A 19741-nucleotide genomic window follows, 5' to 3' on the forward strand; every position below is an offset into this window, starting at 1 on the left:
ACAAAAGAAATGCTTTAATGTAACAAAGCTGAAAAGACCTGGTTATCTTCCCAAAGCTTATCGCTTTGAAAGATGCAAGTTTACAGTAAGTCCTGATGGGCTATTTTGAACTGAATATAAATTAGATTTAGAAATGCAAAAAACACATCAGCAAAAATCTTAATATTACTGATTTAGAAGAGATTTTATTTTATACCTTACAGATTTTACTCTGTACTTTAAAAAGAACAAGGTTGATGTCCAAGGTGACAAATACAGATCTAGAATTCAACACCACAATAACTGATTTAATTTTGCTCAATTCTCATTCTAAGTCCTTGAAAGAGTAATGTAATAAGATCAGTTTGGGCAGGGTTAGCTCTTGAGTCACAGCAGTGAAAATGAAGACTAATGAGGCTTTCTTTGCTTAGGAAGAAAGGGGCATAGTAATTTGATGTTAATACAACAAACATTCGTTAAGATCTGATGCAAAAAAGCAATTTTTTGGTTTGTTTCTATAGGCATAAAAAGGACTGTTTGGTATTTTAGGCTACATTCAGTATATGTTAGTATTTTAAAATAGCTTACAATTCAAACACTTTATTTGAAACTGGAATAGTTCTCACAGAGTTAAAACACAACCAAATCACTAATCAGAATACTATTCAGCAATTGTGAGCTCAGTTATCTGAATTATATTTTAATATTATAATATAAATATTTAAAAATATCTTTCCATGGTACATTAAGAATAGCAAGATATTTCAAGGAACAGGTTGAATAATGAATAAAACAAACGATGTGCAGGAGACAGTCACTGTACAAAACAATGCCTACTGTTAAAATTTAAAACAAACACAATACCGAGGATTAGCTGAAGGGGAGGGGGGCCACATCCTAATGTTAGCAACTGTGTGTTCTGGTTTTAATCATGTGAGTTAACTACTTAACATAGCACAGTTATGATACTGGTATTTACCATCCTAGTAAATTCAATAAATGATGGCAAAAAATTCAACAAGCAAGTTTATCATCTTTATTTAAGAGCAAATGCCTGGAAAGAATCTAAATGTTCAACAATATGTGAGACAAAATTATAATGATGATAGTAACAATAATTTTTAAAAGCTGTATTTATTCAATTATACAGCAAATAAAAATTATAGGCTCAAACTTAAGCCTTTATAGCATTAAAAAAACAGTATATGTTCTCAAAGTGTTAGAAGTATGAATGAATTTTATTTTATTTTTTTATGAATGTATTTTAAAATTAGGATACAAATAGTCTGGTGAGGTAGAACAACTGTTTATCCACACTTTGAGCATAACAGCTCTTTTCTAATCTTAATAAGTGAAAGTACTAAATAGACATCAATTTTGTACCCTGTCTTTTAATGTTAACTTGCTTTCCCCCTCAACTCCCACTCTACCTGAATCTATTCCTTACTCTACCTTAACTAAGAAGATTAACAATCCTAAGTCATTATATGGCTAGCACAAAGCATTCTGTAATTTTTGAAAGCAAATATTGCAGTCTTCAGTTTAGTGGAGAGTAGAAAAACCAACAATTATATAATGTTGCAACTGTCTGAAAGTCAGGTATATATAAATAAATAATCCTATTTTTTTCAAAATGACAAGGCCAGTTATCTTCCACTAGCCTACTAATCTTTGGGGATATTCTAGATTCTACAAGTTTTTAAAAAAAGCCAGAGGAAAGTGAAACTTAAAATCAACCAAAAGCAACATAATCATCTTAAATGGTGAGCTGTACTGGGCATAAGCATAGCCATGGCCATGACCCTGAGTATGAAGGACACTGCTCTACGGAGCAGTTCATGCCTAGGAATCCTCTTTTTGAGTCTTGGTCCCTTGCAGCAGTAAATCAGACATCCTGAGATACTCTGAAATAAATGAATGCTCATTGAATATGGCTCTTTCTGAAGATCCTTTAAATCTTTATTCCTAAAACCCATATAGTGTTAACAATTCAAGTTCCTAATAGCCTAAATGTAGTTCCTACATTTTAAAAAAACTGACATTTTCATTTTACAACCAAAGGAAGGAACTCACCGTTATATTTTCTAGATCAAGGTGCTTATTGTGTACAGTTTCACAAAGCCTTCGAATTTTTTCTTTGATTTTGTTCATGTCTTTCTCATTCAGCAGCTTAGCTGAAGAAGCATCTTGTTCCAGTTCTAGAAGTCGAATCATCAGATCTAGGCTAGCTCTATCAAGATCCATGTTTAAACGATCTCTACTCAGTATGTACATGAGGGCAGCTGTACAAAGGGACAGATTCTTCAACAGACCCAAAAAGGGGGAAAAAAGTTAATGTAAGCAATTAGTGACAATTTCAGGCAACAAAAGACTATTGTGACATTTGTTTACATTTAGAAACCTTGAAAATGTTTTATTTAGTGAAAATCTCCCTCTAAAATATTCTAGGGAAATGTGATTTCAATAAGTACATAAAGCACCACTGCTTAAAATTTTCCTTTCTACAGACATTCCCTATACGAATGTCTCAGTGCTAGAAATGTTTAAGTGGAATTATATTTTTTCTGGCCATTCTGTGCTAAATGAAGATTTTACAAGACATTTTTCAGTTATCTAATTCTACTTTATAATATACTTCACTCTTTGTTCTTTATGATATAGTGAAGTCAAATTTCCATTTAAAATCAATAATGTAAATGTGTTTTAAAAAATAAACACAGCTGGGTTTGTGTTAATACATAAACTCAGGATGCTCAAAGAAACATATTAGACTCATTTCTTTAAAATAAACCTATCAGGTCTGGTTGAACCAAGTAGTTTTTTTAAAAAATCATTAATATCATGAGCTCCCAAAATCACTCAGATCAGGTAGTTAACACATTCAGCTTATAAAATCTACAAGTACTGAAGGTGATATAGATAAGCATTAATAGAACATAAAGGTCTATGTTAGAATAATTCCCAACATTTGGGATATTCTGTAAACATTTTTTCTATATATCTATTTTAACTGAAGTGTACTCCATCTTACATGAATTTCAATGCACGGAAACACAATTAACTATCTAAAGATTTAAACTTTAAATCCCCAAAATTCAAACTAGGTTTCTAATTAACTGCTTACAGAGCAAAATATATTTGGAAATAAGGCTTTGGAGATCCACTGCCACTAAAAATATACATTAATGCCTTGGTCCTCTCATAACTTCATAAAAAAGCACATTAATTCTTATTTCTCTTCTCCCTCATTGTTTTGAACCTGCTACAACTTGGTAACTGACTTATCTTCATTTGGGCTTAAGTGTATTGCTTTCAGTTTCAGAAGACTCAGTATTAGATTCTGTCACCTAATCTATACTTCGAATATAAATTTTCCTGAACAAAAATATTATAAAGCCATTTCAAATTACCACCACTGATGATTAGTAATGATTTTCTAACTTTGAAAATGTTAAACCTAACCTTTATAATGTAAATATGCTCTATTTTTTAAGAGAAAGTGTCAAGTCATAATGAAACTGACGATGTGATTCCTTTTCACAATGGGATTCAACATCCAAGCAAAATATTTAAAATTTTAATATCCAAAGTTTTTATTCATGCTATTAGTATCACAAAGCACTAAAAGTTGTCCCCCCCCCCCCCCCCCCCCCGCCCCAGTACTTTCTGATTCGAGGTAATCAATGCTTACAGAACTAAATATCCAGTATGGTAGGTATGTCATGTCATACAGTGGTTAACAGTATAAACTGACAAGGAGGAAAAAATGTTGAGCAAATAGTCTGAAATGATTCATCCAGCAAAAAATACTGGCATTAAGTTTTTCTAAACATTTAGCAAATATGGGGCTTCACTGGTGGAGGTGAAGAATCTGCCTGCCAATTCAGGAGATGCAGGTTCAATCCCCAAGTGGGGAAGATCCCCTGGAGAAGGAAATGGCAACCCACTTCAGTTATTTTTGTCTGGAAAATCCTATCGAAAGGAGACTGACAGGCTACAGTCCTTGGGGTTGCAAAAAGAGTTGGGACACAACTTAGCTACTAAACAACAAAAACAAATATAGTAAATATAAACTAAAATTCTGAAATAATGCTTCTCAACCCCAGAAACTTAAATACCTGATGATGCTGGGAATCATCCAAGGTTTTAAAGACCATTGCTACCATTCCGTGTGCTCTCAGGTGCATTCGAAAACTGGGCATGGCACATTTAGTAGCCAAACTAATAACACTAGAAGAAAACAGACTAGGTTAAGGGGACTGAAAATAGCTAGTGTGTTTTTTAAATTTGCATAATACGTAAATAAACAACAGAGTGCTCGGGGGTGGGGGTTTATGTGTGTCAAAGCATTGCCCATGCAAATCACAATATAAAGACATGGGCAAACCAAATTTATTAAATACTTACTGATGCACAGTATGTGATTAGGTATGCTATATTAAAAAACCACAAATAATACATGATTGTCTTCAGTGTACTCTTTATATTACTGCTACCATGAAAAGCAAAAAAATCTCAGGTGTCTTCCATGTCTCTGATCCATAAAAATTATAAATATATAATTGGACATATTCCAAAAGACTGGATAATTCAATCAAACCAAGATACTCAAACCATTATATATGCAAAAGATGACCCAAATCAAAACATGCTTAAATCATTTATCACTTGCATATATAAAATCTGCTGCTAAAAAAGAAAAGATTCTTTGGCATAACACTTTTAAGCATCTGGAAACTGAAGCCTATGCTATGCTAAAATGCTGTATCATCCAACTTTCTTTAGTCCATGTAGGATCAAGTCCCTTAAAAGAAATCAATCACATTTTAACATCACTGGCTATAACCTACACCTATGATAACACAAATTGCAAATGTTTGGCTCCACTGAGCTAAAAAATTTTAATGAGAAGGAACATGTATACAATTTTCAAATATAAAAATAAGATCTTACCTAAGGCAACGTGTGTTTAGAGGCTGAGTGCTCTTTAAGCCACTTAACAAGTACTCAATGTCATCAGTGAACTCTTGGTTTTCACCAAATTCCACCACATCATTGAAGTGCTTCACGTGCTGAACAACAGTATACAACTGCCAAGAAAAAATAAGTCCACCTCTTTTGTAACTATGAAGTAGCATATTTAAATCTATGAACTTGCTCTGCTTTATTTAAAAGTGTATAAAGTAAGTTTATTAGATAGCAACCAACAAGTGTTTTAAAAACATTGGTAGCAGTAGGACAAGGTAAGTTTGTGGTTCAAAACTCAGTATCAGTTTACTGATATGTGCTCAAGACATCAAAAGGCTAAATTACATATAAAATTCTATCCACATGCAGTAAAACTGTATATGGATGCTTACTTCTTTGTCTTCTTTTCTGCATTTCAGTGCAGTAACTATATCTTGGTAGGGCTGAGTAGGTATTGTCACAGTTTTTATCACTTTGGGTGGTGGTGCAGGAGCCTTAAAAACTCCATCATCTTTTTGATTTTGCTCCTTTGAAGACAGCCTCACCTATTAATAAAGGTATTAAATTAGTTGCTCTAAATAAATATATAAAAATAGTAACATCTCATCTACTTGGTAAATTTAGTTTAAGAGTAATAAAACCCCAATTCTCCCCCTCAAAGGTAGGGGGAGACCTCTGAAAGGTCATAAGGGATACTTCAAAACTTTCATGCACTATAAGGTAAGACTTGTATGTGTTTTACTCACAAAGAACCACTCAGGAGCTTATTCTGGTCTTTTCAACCTAACATTTCATACAATTAGTTATCCATCTCCAGAATCATTAGAAGGAATAAAGAACCAAAATGACATACATAAATAGCATTAACAAACAACTCAGGATAGACAGGAAAACTACAACAGATAGACAAAAGAACTTTTAAAGTATAGGAGTCCACAGTTCATGGTAGGAAAAGTCAGCCATAAGAGCATGCACAATAATACCTAATATGCATAATAATGGCTTAATACTAGTAAAAGGAGCTTAATTAATATATCAAGAAGACAGAGAACTGTACATTACATTTTAGAATGATCTCTATCCCTGTTTTTTATTGTCTATAAAGAACTCATTCTTTGACAGCTCCATATGACTGAGGTGTCACTATTAATCTGTAAGTATTAATGCATGATCCTACCAGTTATTCTGGAGCAAATAATTTGCTAAAAATCTTTTTCAAATGTGTTTTGAATTGAAAGGTATTACTATAATGCAAGAAAAAAGTTCTGCTCTGAAAAACAAATTAATCACTCAAAGCCACTTTAAGATCAGTGTAGGATATGCTGATATAGCTCTCAATCATTTAAAAATTCCATAAAATGCGGATCAAGAATTGTCCAGTATTTTTAAGGCTTTCATTCATAACCTAGTAACACCAGAATTTCTGTTGTCCTGCCCACAATCCTTTGCCAGTGAATTAAACTAAAATCACTAAATTTCAGTGAAGAAGTTGAAAATAAACTATTAAACAGAAAAGCTAGAGACTTTCAAATTATGAATGAAGATAGCAACTGCTTAATTTAATATTCTTCATACAAACATGAAATTAAAAAGCATATTTCACTTACTGTGACACTCTGAGGCTTTACTACTGGTGGCGCAGGTAGTTCTTCCGAGTCTGGATGATTCCAATGTCTAGCATTATATACGGCTTTTGTAGGAGACTAGAGGAAAGAGAAAAAGATCAACTATTTCCATCTTACTCTGCATCCTTATAAGATTATCACATTTTAAAACTAAAAATCACAAAGAATGAATTGGATTCTTTACCATTAGCACCAACTGGGAAACCAAGACACACAGTATCTGATTTATATTACCACTATGCTCCTACCATGCCAACGGCAGATATGGAGCCACTGTCCTATTCTGATACAAAATCAACAATCAGTGTTCTGGGCAACTCTTACCAACCAAGAAAAGAAATTAAACCTCTTGTTTGGCTTATATTAACTTACTAATCAATACAGTTAATTCAACCTGTTCTTTATTCCTCATACTACTGATTCATGCCCTACATTCTTCCAACAATGAAAATCAGGCAGTAAAAGTCCTTATTCATTTAGATGAAACTGGTGAGTTTTCAGATGAGTGTCATTATTCAAGTTTTCAGGTTTTATATGAAGGTAAATACTCTATGTATACCAAATATTACATAACACAGTGGAATCTAATTCAGTACTACACACTAAAATATATGCAAAATGTATAAAAATGCATACCGGGTGGGATAAAGATGTAAATCACCCCACCCCAGTACAAGTTAGTTTACTGCCAAATCAATATACTATAAACTTTATGAAAAAGACCTTTCGGCTTTAACACGTTGAATTTAAAAACCGAGGATAAGTGACTATGAGCTTGCATAATCAAATCCACAGAATTAAATCTGTATTAAAAGGAACAAATCTTCATTTTCAAAAGGAACTGATTAAACAGACTGATAACATTTTCTCCATCATTTACAAAAGTGATGTTAAATTATGTCCTTTAAACTTCAAATAATCTCATTAGAGATTTTTTGTTAAGAGTATAATTAATAGTCTTTGTATTTTCAGTATTACATATAAAAAACAAAGGAGTACAAGAAAAGAAACATACTTCAAGGCTGGCCAAAAATCCACATAAAAAATTAACCATCTTCCTTTACTAGCCTCAATGAAGTAACATTATTGGAATTAAGCATCATACAAAGTTATCTTTTTATATAAATATTTTCTTCAAAATAACCATGCTGTGACAAAAACAACTGTTTAAGCTCCAGAAGAACTGGTTTTTCAAAAGACAGAGCTTAAACTAATTCACATACTAATTTTAGTAGAAAATCTTAATGTGAAAAGGAATCTACTGTGAAACTTACATAAAGCAGAAGGTCTCACTTGTACTGTGTATACAAACACATTAGTATTCTTGTATATTAGCATAAAGTAATGCAGTATTAGTAAACTAAAGCAGTTTATGCAATGACTTGATCAGGCCTTGTGAGGCACAACCACATAGAGCAGACTCAACATAAATTTTTAAACCTTTATTCCTCACTATTTTTCTCTCAATATCTATATAATTTACATGCCTGCTAGTTGTTAGATCCCTCATTTCAGCAACCTCAAATACCCAAAGCACAGCCATAAGCCCAGGAAGATAACAGACTTTTTAAAAGAACAGGTGCCTCAAACCTGAAGCACTTATTTTTAAAAAGCACTGATTTCAAGTAAGAATATTTTGGATAATATAAAGGTTATCTGGTTCCACCAGTAACAAAATAGCAGAAGCCAACGTTCTAAATTAAACAGACTCTGGAGATAGGGACTACTACATATAAAACATACACACTACTACACATAAAACAAATAACTAAAAAAAAAAAAAAAACTAGTTAAGAGCTTACTGTGTAGCACTGGGAAGTCTACTCGATACTCTGTAATGGCCTATGTGGGAAAAGAATCTAAAAAAGAGTGGATCTATGTATAGGTATAACTGATTCACTTTGTTCTGCACCTGAAATTAACACAATGCTGTAAGTCAACTATACTCCAATAAAATGTTTTTAATTAATAGCAAAATATAGATATATATTAAACAGACCCCCTTCTAGTTAACTGCAAGTGGCAATACACCTAACAGTTACAAAGGAGAGACAGCAACCAGATGGTGTGGATTAAAATCCAGATAAACAGTAAGTTCTACTACTACTTGTTACTAAATATTTTTCTCATCTATAAAATAGCATTCATAACAGTATCTACTGCAAAAGGGTTGTTGTGAGGATTAAATGAATATATGTAAAACACATATTAGAGCGCCTGAAACAGTATGTACTATACAAGTATTATCACTGATGGTACTAATTATAGTAACTATTATGTGATGATGTGCAAGTCTGAGTTCAGCATCTGTATAAGAAAATTGGAGTGTGTATTTATATATATGTGTGTGTATATATACACAGACATCTACTCACATAACAGAGGACTGAAATAAAAGGGGTAACTGCCATAAACATACTCTGTTAACAAATATTATTATAAAAAGCAGACTGGGATATACTGTTCTAATTCATCTCAAAATTCAACAATATCCCTGATAAATACAGAGGCAAAAATCCTCAACAAAACACTAGAAAACTAAATTCAATAGCACATTAGAAGGATTATACATCCTAACTATATATAGGATTTATTCCTGGGGTGCAAGGTTAGTTCAACACATGAAAACCAACCAATGTGATACACCACCTTTATGGTGAAGGACAAATATCACATAATCATCTCAGTTGGTGCAGAAATACCACTAAACAAAATCCAACTCTCTTTAATGAAAAATATTCAACAACAGAAACTGAAGGAAATTATCTCAACAGAGGTCATATTTTAAAAGGCCCACAGCTAACATCATACTCAACAGTGAAAAAAATGAAAAGCTTTTCCTCTGAGATCAGTAACAAGGTAAGGATGACCACTCTCACTGATTAAACACAATACTGAACATATAACAAAAGTAATCAGGCAAGAAAAAGAAATAAAAGGCATCCAAATCAAAAAAATTTTTCTCTGTTCACAAATGACATAATCTTGTATAAAGAAAACCATAAAGATTTCACACACACCCAAAAAAAAAAAACCGCTAAAACAAATAAAAATGTATTCAATAAAGTTGTATTTGAGCAAACTCTGGGAGATAGTGGAGGACAAAGAGAGGAGCCTGGCATGCTGCAGTCCATGCAGTCACAGAGTCAGACACGACTTAGTGACCGAACAACATGATACAGAACTTATTTGCATTTATACACACCAACAAAGAACATCAAAAGAGGAAGTGGAAAAAAATTCCATTCACAATAATATCAAAAAGAATAAAATGCTGAGGAATAAATTTAACCAAAGAGGCAAAAGATCTGTTTGCACGGAGGACTACAAAACACTGAAATTAAAAGACACAAAGAAATGGAAAAACACCCTTTGTTCATGGATTAGATGACTTAGTAGATAAAATGGCCATACTACTCAAAGTGATCTACAACTTCAATGGAATTCCGTTAAAATCCTAGTAGTAATTTCTATAGAAACAGACCAAACCTAACACTTATATGGAATCTCTAAAGACCCAGAATAGTCAAACAATCTTGAGAAATAACAAAAAACCCAGAGGCCCCACATTTCCTGATTTCAAAACATTACAAAGCTACAGTAATCAAAAGAGTAGGGTACTGATGCAAAGACAAATATATAGACCAAGTGTACAGAATATAACACCCAGGAATAAATCACATATATATGGTCAAATTATCTTTACCAGTGGAGACAGTCTCTCCAACAAATGGTGCTGGAAAAACTAGATATCCACATGCAAAAGAATGAAACTTGACCTTCATCTTACACCATACACAAAAATATTTTTAAAATTTAAAAGTAAGACCTGAAGCTAAAACTCCCAGAAAACACGGGGGTGGAGGGAATACTTAACAGTGGTTGTAGCAATGACTTCTTGCCATGAAGCACAATGAACAAAAGCAAGCATAAACAGCTAGGACTACATCGTGAAAAGCTTCTGCACAGCAAAGAAAACAATTAAGAGTGAAAAAGGCAACCTACAGAATAGAAGAAAAACCTTCAAACCATTTATCTGATAAGATTACTATCCAAAATATACAGGGAACTCCTATAAGTCAATAGCAAAAAAAGAAAAAGAAAAACAGGCAACAGACTTGAACAGAACACTGAGCACCAAAGAATTGATCCTTTCAAATTGCGGTGAAGACTCTTGCGAGTCCCTTAGACAGCAAGGAGATCAAAACAGTCAAGCCTAAAGGAAATCAACCCTGAATAGTCATTGAAAGGACTGACGCTGAAGCTCCAATATTTTGGCCACCTGATGCGCAGAGCTGACTCATTAGAATGGACCCTGATTATGGGAAAGACTGAGGGCAAGAGGAGAAGGGGACAGAGGATGAAATGGCTGGATGGCATCATCGACTCAATGGACATGAATTTGAGCAAACTCTGGGAGATGGTGAAAGATAGGGAGGCCTGGCATGCTGCAGTCCACGGGGTCAAAAAGAGCTGGACACGACTGAGCAACTGAACAACAAGTATGATCCTGCAATCCCACTTTGAAGTCTTTATTCAAAGGAATTAAGAACAGGATCTCAAAGAAATATTTGTACATCCATGTTCAATGCAGTATTTTTCAAAATGGCCAAAAGGTAGAAATAACCTAACTATCCATCAACAGAGAATAAAGAAAATGTTACATATCCATACAACAGAATATTACTCAGCCATTAAAAAAAAAAAAGGAAATCCTATCATATGCTATAATATGAACCTTCAGGATGTTACCCTAAATGAAATAAGCCAGTCACAGAATGACTTGATACTGCATGATTCCACTTATAAGAATTCTAGTCAAACTCATAAAAATAGAAATGGTGGTTGCCAGGGGCTGGAGAGAGGCCAAAATAGGGAGTTGCTATTCAATGGGTATAAAGTTTCAGTCAGGCAAGATGAAAAAATTGTCTAGAGAACCATGGTACAATATTGTGCTTACAGTTAACAATAATATACACTTAACAATTTCCTATGAGGTAGACCTCATGTTGTAGTTTTTATCACAATAAAAAAAAAAAAAGAATTTTGAAAAGCATTTGAAGCTTAACAGTATACAGAATAAACACTCAAGTTATATTCAAAAGATACACATGAACATTTTGTTTACTCTGTTGAATAAGGTGGCTTAGTAAACACTATTATTTTATAAGTTTTGACAAGGTTTTGCCATTTAATTTTTTTTTCCATTTATTTTTATTAGTTGGAGGCTAACTAATTACTTTACAATATTGTCGTGGTTTTTGCCATACATTGACATGAATCAGCCACGGATTTGCATGTGTTCCCCATCCCGATCCCCCCTCCCAGGTTTTGCCATTTTAATGCTAAAGACTAATCTAAAAGAGTGAATCCAATGAGAACTGTTGTTCCCTACTGTTACTTATTTCAAAGTTTTACAAAGTTAATATAGGGTTTATTATAGGGAGCAGGATGATTTGAGAATACACCCTACTATTTAAAAATTAAAATAAAAAAACATATGCATGTGGTTAATACACACACACTGGGGCATGGGTCAGAGGTAAGACATGACCAACACTGACTCTGAGCTCTTCACATCATTCCAATGGTCTAACAACTTCACATGCACCTGAGTGCACGTCCCACAGTGAAAGTGACTGTGCACACTATCTACAAAAATACCTGACAGCAAGCAACTTTTCATGGAAAACAAAAATCACTCTTATCATTTAGCAACCTAGCTAAATTTTAACTAGGTCATTTCTACCAGGCTTATCTTAAATCTTGTTCATTTTTTTTTCTGGTTTAAAAAGTAGATGTATCATATTAACTAGATTCCTTAACTTTTCAGTGTTAAAGTTATTTGTGGATTCTATTTCTTCTGAAATCTACTCCAAAGAATACTTAAAAACAAAGCTCTTAAGACTATTCTAACATCCTAAAGATTTGGAATCATTTTAGTATATTTCAATCCTAGTAATCTTAAACATACTAACATACCATACTATTCCTTTGTTTCAATTCTCCAGGTGCATGACAAATAAGAAGAACTTCAAACGTAACACTGTGTTATAGCTAAGGAAAAAATATGCCAGTGACAGACGCAGGGAGCATTTATCTATGAGAGAGAATTCAATTTCTACAAAAACAACAGAGAAAAATTGGTTTTTACAATTATAATGCAAGGCTATGGTTAACAGATTGGCTTGCTGAATCACAATTAGAAAAAAGATGTAAGAAGAGTTCTTTCATGAAAAGCTAAGAAGAAATGACAATATTATGGTATTCTTTATTGAGCTGGCACTCAAAGGGGGAAAAAAAATGGAATAACTGCTTTTAAGCCATGTAAATTTTTTAGCAGTACCAAACTTATTTCTGAGTTTTAATGAGTACTGTGTACTAAATGAGGACAAATACAGTAAGCTGATTAGAATTCATTCAGCCTTACCCACACAAGGATATCATAACACAATTGCACTCTCACCAGTAATTCTATCAGCATGCGCTACAACTAAATGATTTCTGAAAAAGCCAAGTGCCACAATGCACAACTGTGCATGTGTAGCACTTTAGTGACAATTCAGAAAGGGAGAAAATTAATCTGGATTTGACTTTTTTTTTAATTCTTAAGGTTTCTTTTTGTTTAAGATGGGCAGTAGAGACTGTATTTGAGGAAGAAAAGTTCCACAAAGATTAGGGTACATTTTAGCTCTTTAGAACTTTCTTTTAAACATAATGCTATAATCTCAGATTGTCTTAAACTATGACCAAAACAGCCTTAGAGTAAAATTTCCTTATTTGTTTAAATATTCAGGACATAATTTGAGGAAAAACTGCACCTATCCCTAAACTAAAACCAAGAATGTCTCTACTGCTAAGAACTAGACATTAAGAAGTGTTAAGATGGAGCACTAAGCAAAGGTATAATCTACCCGTACATGGGATAAGTAGAGCTGAAAATTTTTCTTGATTCAATTAAGCCCTACAGATAAAACTTTCAAGATAGTTATTTTTATAAATAGATTGTCAACTCCTATCCACAAGAACAATTTATCTGCTACTCAGTTGTTTTAACTTCAAAAGGATTTGTAACAATTTTATAAAACTTTATAACAGGTATTGCCACATCAAAATATCATCTTAAAATAGCATAATTTGAGCATAAGCTCTAAAAATTTTAGTAAAACTTTATAAAACAGGTACTTGCACATCAGAATATCACCCTGAAACAGCATAACCTGAGCATAAGCTCTAAAAAGTCCAAATAAGAAAACATAAAATACTTGACACTCTGAAAACTACTACTGTTAAGCCTACAGCTCAACAATTATTAAAATAAAAGATACTAGGATGAGCCACGATTCAAAAAAAAAAATCAGCTAAAATAAGCACCAGTTTTACAACTAAAACTATCACTAAATATAGAATGAACCAGTTGTATTAGGGAGATGACTTATCCAATTTAGAAACACAAAAAGAGAAGCTGAAAATATCTTGAAATATGGCTAGATAACATTCAATCTCCCCTTCATTTTCCTTTTAAGAATATTTAGCTGGACACATGCTTGCCCTGATTTTCCAACATCTCTTGCTACATGTGTGGGCATATGACCAGGTTCTAGTCAATGATACATGAACAGAAGTGCAGTACACCGTCTGGATCCTGGCCTTCTAGAGATGCTGAATGCCTCCCCTTCCCATTCTTACTATTCGTATTCTTCAATACTCTATAGAGATGGTAGAATACTACAACAGAGGAAGATGGGTCCCTGACAATATAGCAATTTGAAAACAGTCCAGAGATAAACAGCCAAGGACTGGTAAGCCAAAGAAAAATAAGCTAGCTACTGAAAACTAATTTGAGATTTCTTTTACATTAGCTGAGTCAAGTGCTATTGAAATTAGTTAATAATGATAGGAATCTAATACATACATAAAATTTTGCCAACACCAGATTTGTATATATGTATCCTACACACATATAGTCTTAAAAAGAAACAATCTGAAGGACATAAAGAACATCTGCAAGAATAGAACAAGGAAAAACAATCTAAAGTTGACTTTTCTTTAAAAAAAAAACTGTTAATATATATACTCTAAGGAAGATCTCTATGAACTTACATGGTGTGATTTCTAAGAATTACTTCTAAACAAAAATTTTAAAAGAAAGCTAAGTGCAAAAGTACACATATAGATGCTACCTTTTACTATGTAAGAAAGGGGGGAAATAAGAAAATGCATGCTTTTTTTTTTAATGCTTGTTTTTATACAAAGAAATAGAGAAAGGATAAAGCAGAGAACAATGAACAGTTTCTGACCAGGGGTGGGAGAACAGGCTAGAACACTGCTCAACGAAGTGACTCTTCATTGAATTTACCTTTCTGTACTGACTTTTGGAAGCATGTTAATGTTGTGCATAATCAGTCAAATAAATTAAATAAATACAAATGAAAGGGAGAAAAAAACCTAAAAGTGAAAGCAAACCAGAACAAACAAACCTACTCACCATTCAAATGAACGGCAAATACAACGAAGGGAACAGAGAAAGCCCAAGAGACAGGCAGACAGAACCAATCTCAGTAACTTATGAGCACAGTATTTGTCTTTACACCTTGAGACGGGGAATGCAGGGTAGGACAAGTGCAGGATTACAAATAAATTCTAAACACATTAGTAGAGTTATTTATTGTAGTGGAATGGACAAAGCAACTCTGTACCTATTTTAGACCTATTACAGGTTTGAGTAAAAGTGTTGATGCTGCTGCGAGTCAACACAGAAGGCAGGAGAGAACCCTGTCAGTCGGTCAGTTCGGTTGCTCAGTCCTGTCCGACTCTTTGCGACCCCATGAATCGCAGCACGCCAGGCCTCCCTGTCCATCACCAACTCCTGGAGTTTACTCATACTCATGTCCATCGAATCGTCGGGGTGGGCTATTATTGAAGTTAGTGTGAACTCATGGTTTCTAGAACAGATATGTGCAGGAAATCTATATGCATATGCATACATATGTAGGAATCTATATGCGTTTAGATGCATATTTCCTATCTCCATCTCCAAAAAGGGCCAAGACGTGAAGACCATGTCTATTGTCCCAATCTTGGTCTCTACTCCTCACTAAAGCGAATAGAACTCCTCAGAGAATGGGCCTGATTCCAGGGCTGGAGCAGAGCACGTATGAGATGAATCTCGAACACTGTGTTATGCCAAAAAGTAATAAAGTGCTCCCAGAATGATGGGGGTATGTCACAGTGACAGAAGAGCCACACTAGCCACATCATGACAAATGTACTTATAAAATAATGAATTATGAACCATTTTTTTAAAAAAGGTAGTGATTCATGAGTCCATAATGATAGAAATAAAACAACCAATTGAATAAAAGTAAGTAAATAAAACAAATGGGGAAGGGGTGGGTTGATGCTTACAGCAGTGTTGAGAACTGACTAAATGATTATTTTACAAGCAGCACAGTTAAACACTGAATCAGAAAGGCATGATCATGCATATTAAATCTAAGAGTATGAAGAACAAGGTAGTTGAACAGTCTCTTCAAAGACTGCATTTTACTTACAAGAGGAAGAAAATAATTATACAGCAATTATGTAAGGGCCGACCCCTTGAACTGGGTGATTATAATTAACCTCCATCCAGAGGTGGTACACTGAACAGAATGCATCATCACTTACACAGTACTTCAGCCCAGAGTGAATAACCTGAATCTAATCATGAGGAGACTTCAGATTAAACCAAAATGAGAAACTACTTTTTAAAGAGAGGATCAGGGAAATGTCAATGTCATAAAAACCAGACTATAGAAATGTTCCTAGTTAAAAGAGACTAAAGACGCAGCTAAACAGCTAAATAAAATACCTCACCCTAGACTGGATCCTGTACCACAGAGGGGAAAATGCTACAAAGCACATTACTGCGTCAACTGACAAAACTGAAGCACAGATTAGGTAAAAATACTGGAACAGTGTTAAATTTACTAAAGATGATTACTATGATGTGGACATTAACTAGAAAATACACACTGTATTTAGGAGTAAAGGGCTAATGATACATAGGTACATACACAAACTCACTCTTAAATATTCAGGACAAATGAAAAAGCAAATATTAAGATAATCAGGGTAAGGAATGTTCATTGTACTATATTATTTTTGTGACTCTTCTGTAATTTTTAAATTATTTCCAAATATAAACTATTTTAAAAATTATTTCCAAATAAAAATATTTAAAAATTTTTAAAAACTCCCTCAGAAAACTTGTAAAATAGAAAAGGTATAAATCATCATTCTATCAGTTAATATTTCAATTCCTATGAAACAACTAAATCAAATTCAGACAAGAGTAAAAGAAAGAAATCAAAGAGTAATAGAAAGAATAATTCAACTTCAATATAGGCAATCGCTACAAAATGGGAAGGAATAGATATCCTTTATTTATGTTTTTAAATAAAATGTTAAACAGTCCATCATAACAAATGAAAGTTCAACAGCAATACTTCTCAGCTGAAGCACAGAAAAAGATGAAAACATAACCTATACCTTGCCCAAAGTTAGTAAGAGTCTTCTATTTTTAATGGTTTTTCCCTAAAAAGCCAATGGGCCACTGACAGTCTTCTTTGCCCTGGCTTCTAAGAAGCTCATAGTTGTATTTGTGGTAGGTCCCTAGGAAATCCATCAAGACCAAAGGGCTTGAATTTTGGCTTCAACTCATCTAATCTTTGGGACTTCCCTGGTGGCTCAGACAGTAAAGAATCTGCCTGCAATACAGGAGACTTGGTTCGATCCCTGGGTTGGGAAGATCCCGAGAGAAGGGAATGGCTACCCACTCCAGTATTCTTGCCTGGAACATCCCATGGACAGAGGAGCTTGGAGGGTGCAGTCCATGGGGTCACAAAGAGTCGGACACAACTGAGTGACTAACACATCTATACTTTTTCTTAGCACATTTTCCTCCTGGTTATTTTTCAACCTGGTTCTACCAAATTCACCTCTTTCCACTATACAAACAGATCTAGAAACAACACAGATGACAGAATTAGGTGACAAAAGACACTGAAGATAACTGTGACCATATCCCACACAGGTACAAAGGTAAGGGAGACAATTATGTTAAGTAGACGAGAAAGATATACAAAGACCCAAACTAAACTTTCAGCAATGAAAATTACTAGTAAGTGGGATTAATAGCTAACTAGACAGCCGGTAGCTCAAACAGTAAAGAATCTGCCTGTGATGAGGGAGACCTGGGTTCAATCCCCGGGTTGGGAGCATCCCCTGGAGAAGAGCATGGCAACCCACTCCAGTATTCTTGCCTGGAGAATTCCATGGACAAAGGAACCTGGTGGAGCCTAGAGTCCATGGATTCACAAAGAGTCAGACATGAGTTAGCGACTAACACACATAGACACTGTTGAAGAACCTGAAAATGGTCAACAGAAAACTATCTAAACTATCTAACCAAATGAAACCAAGACTAAAAAAATTAAAAAGATGGATAGAATGGCAGCACACACTGGGAAAAGTTTCATCAAGCCCAGTAAATAAATGAGAAGGTAAAAATTAACTCCCTTCACAGATAGCACCACTTTGCCCTGAACTTCTCAAATACTATTTCATTTAAATTTCACCTAAACTCCCCAGTTCCCCCAAAATTCTATGAAAATTTTTCTTTGGTAAGATCTCCTGTGAGTGCAGTATCCTTTACTGCAATAAGTCAATAAGCCCGATTCTGTTAAGACTACAGGCTATCTCTGCTGATTTTAGGCTGATTCAAAGTAAGACCAGTCCCCAGAGGGGGAAAAAAGAGCCAAAAACTATTAGAAGAATATTGGCTAAAATTTCCCCAAATTTGATGCTGACCAATTGTCAAATATAAAAAAGCAAATATTTAGTACTATACACATACTTTGGATTCCCTGATAGCTCAGTTGGTTAAGAATCTCCCCACAATGCAGGTGACCCTGGTTCAATCCCTGGGTTGGGAAGATCCCCTGAAGAAGGGATAGGCTACCCACTCCAGTATTCTGGTCTGGAGAATTTGGACTGTATAGTCGATGGAGTTGCAAAGAGTAGGACACGACTAAGCAACTTTCACTTCACTTCACTATACACATTCTTTGCAGAGAGATACTTCCAAAAATCTTAGAAATAAACATTTATGAACACTTTCTGTAGCTCAGACACTAGGAATTTAATGCTGGGGGGAAAAAAATATATGGTCACCATCCTCAAAAAACTCCCAGTGTTATACATCTGATGCTAATTTATGGTCATCATTATGAAGTCATAGGAGTATCAGTAAGTTCAGCAAAGAGTTTTCTAGATGTCAGAAGCCCAATGAACTCTAAATAAAATGTATTACAAATTGGAAAAACAAATTCCAAACTATAAACACCCTAAAACACACACACACACACACACACACACTCTCTCTCTCTCTGTGTATGCTTAAGTGTCAAATGTATGACAGAATTCCCATGTTCTTGATTAACTCATGGCTACATTTTCTCAATTTGAACTTCACTTTCTGGGAAATAAGCTAGAGTGAAATATTTTACATTTTCCAATCTTAAAGGAACTTGAACTAAAGAAAACAAAAAGATTAATGGTACGTTCATGCCTTATTAAAATCCTCCCAGAATAAAATATTAAAGGAAAAAAAACCACCAGAATTAGATCACATAGAGAAATAACTTACGTTTTCCTACATCTTTATAGAATGCAGATCAATGATTTAAGTACATGGTTTAATGTTTAAGTACGTGGTTTAATGGTATGTAAATACTACCTATATAAAAGTAAGAGAGATATGCTTGCTTTGGAATAACTATGAAATACTAAGACTACTCAAAAGTTTCCATGGGGAAAAACATTCTATTAATACCTCACCTTCTAAGACATTTATCTTTCTCCTTTTAATACCCCCAATACCTAGCACTGTGAAATGCATGCAGTTATGTGCTGAATCAAAACAATGACAAAGAAAAGCAAACTAAAACTGACCCTCTTCCATACCCAGGTTCAACCAGAACACACTCAGCTTCAACAACTCTTTGACTCACCACCCTGGGAACAGTGGCTTTTTATTTTTATGCTCTGGCCAACAATCCTCTCATCAGCAGACCAACAGCTAGAGTCTCTTTTTCAGACTTCACATTCATCTATATCTCAGATCT

At 34.2% G+C, this 19741-nt stretch overlaps 1 protein-coding gene across 2 annotated transcripts in view; it reads right to left on the reverse strand.

The window, feature by feature from the left end:
• WAPL (WAPL cohesin release factor) overlaps positions 1-19741 on the reverse strand; it is a 73594-nt gene that overhangs the window by 15431 nt on the left and 38422 nt on the right. For both annotated transcript variants that reach the window (XM_061161961.1, XM_061161960.1), the window contains exons 5-9: positions 6555-6650; positions 5340-5492; positions 4933-5069; positions 4098-4209; positions 2053-2280 (exon numbers count right to left, since the gene is read on the reverse strand). In XM_061161961.1, coding sequence (XP_061017944.1) covers positions 2053-2280; positions 4098-4209; positions 4933-5069; positions 5340-5492; positions 6555-6650 — 726 coding nt within the window. The remainder of the gene's footprint in view (positions 1-2052; positions 2281-4097; positions 4210-4932; positions 5070-5339; positions 5493-6554; positions 6651-19741) is intronic.

The sequence above is a fragment of the Dama dama genome, chromosome 15 (assembly GCF_033118175.1).
Source record: "Dama dama isolate Ldn47 chromosome 15, ASM3311817v1, whole genome shotgun sequence".
NCBI lineage: Eukaryota > Metazoa > Chordata > Mammalia > Artiodactyla > Cervidae > Dama > Dama dama.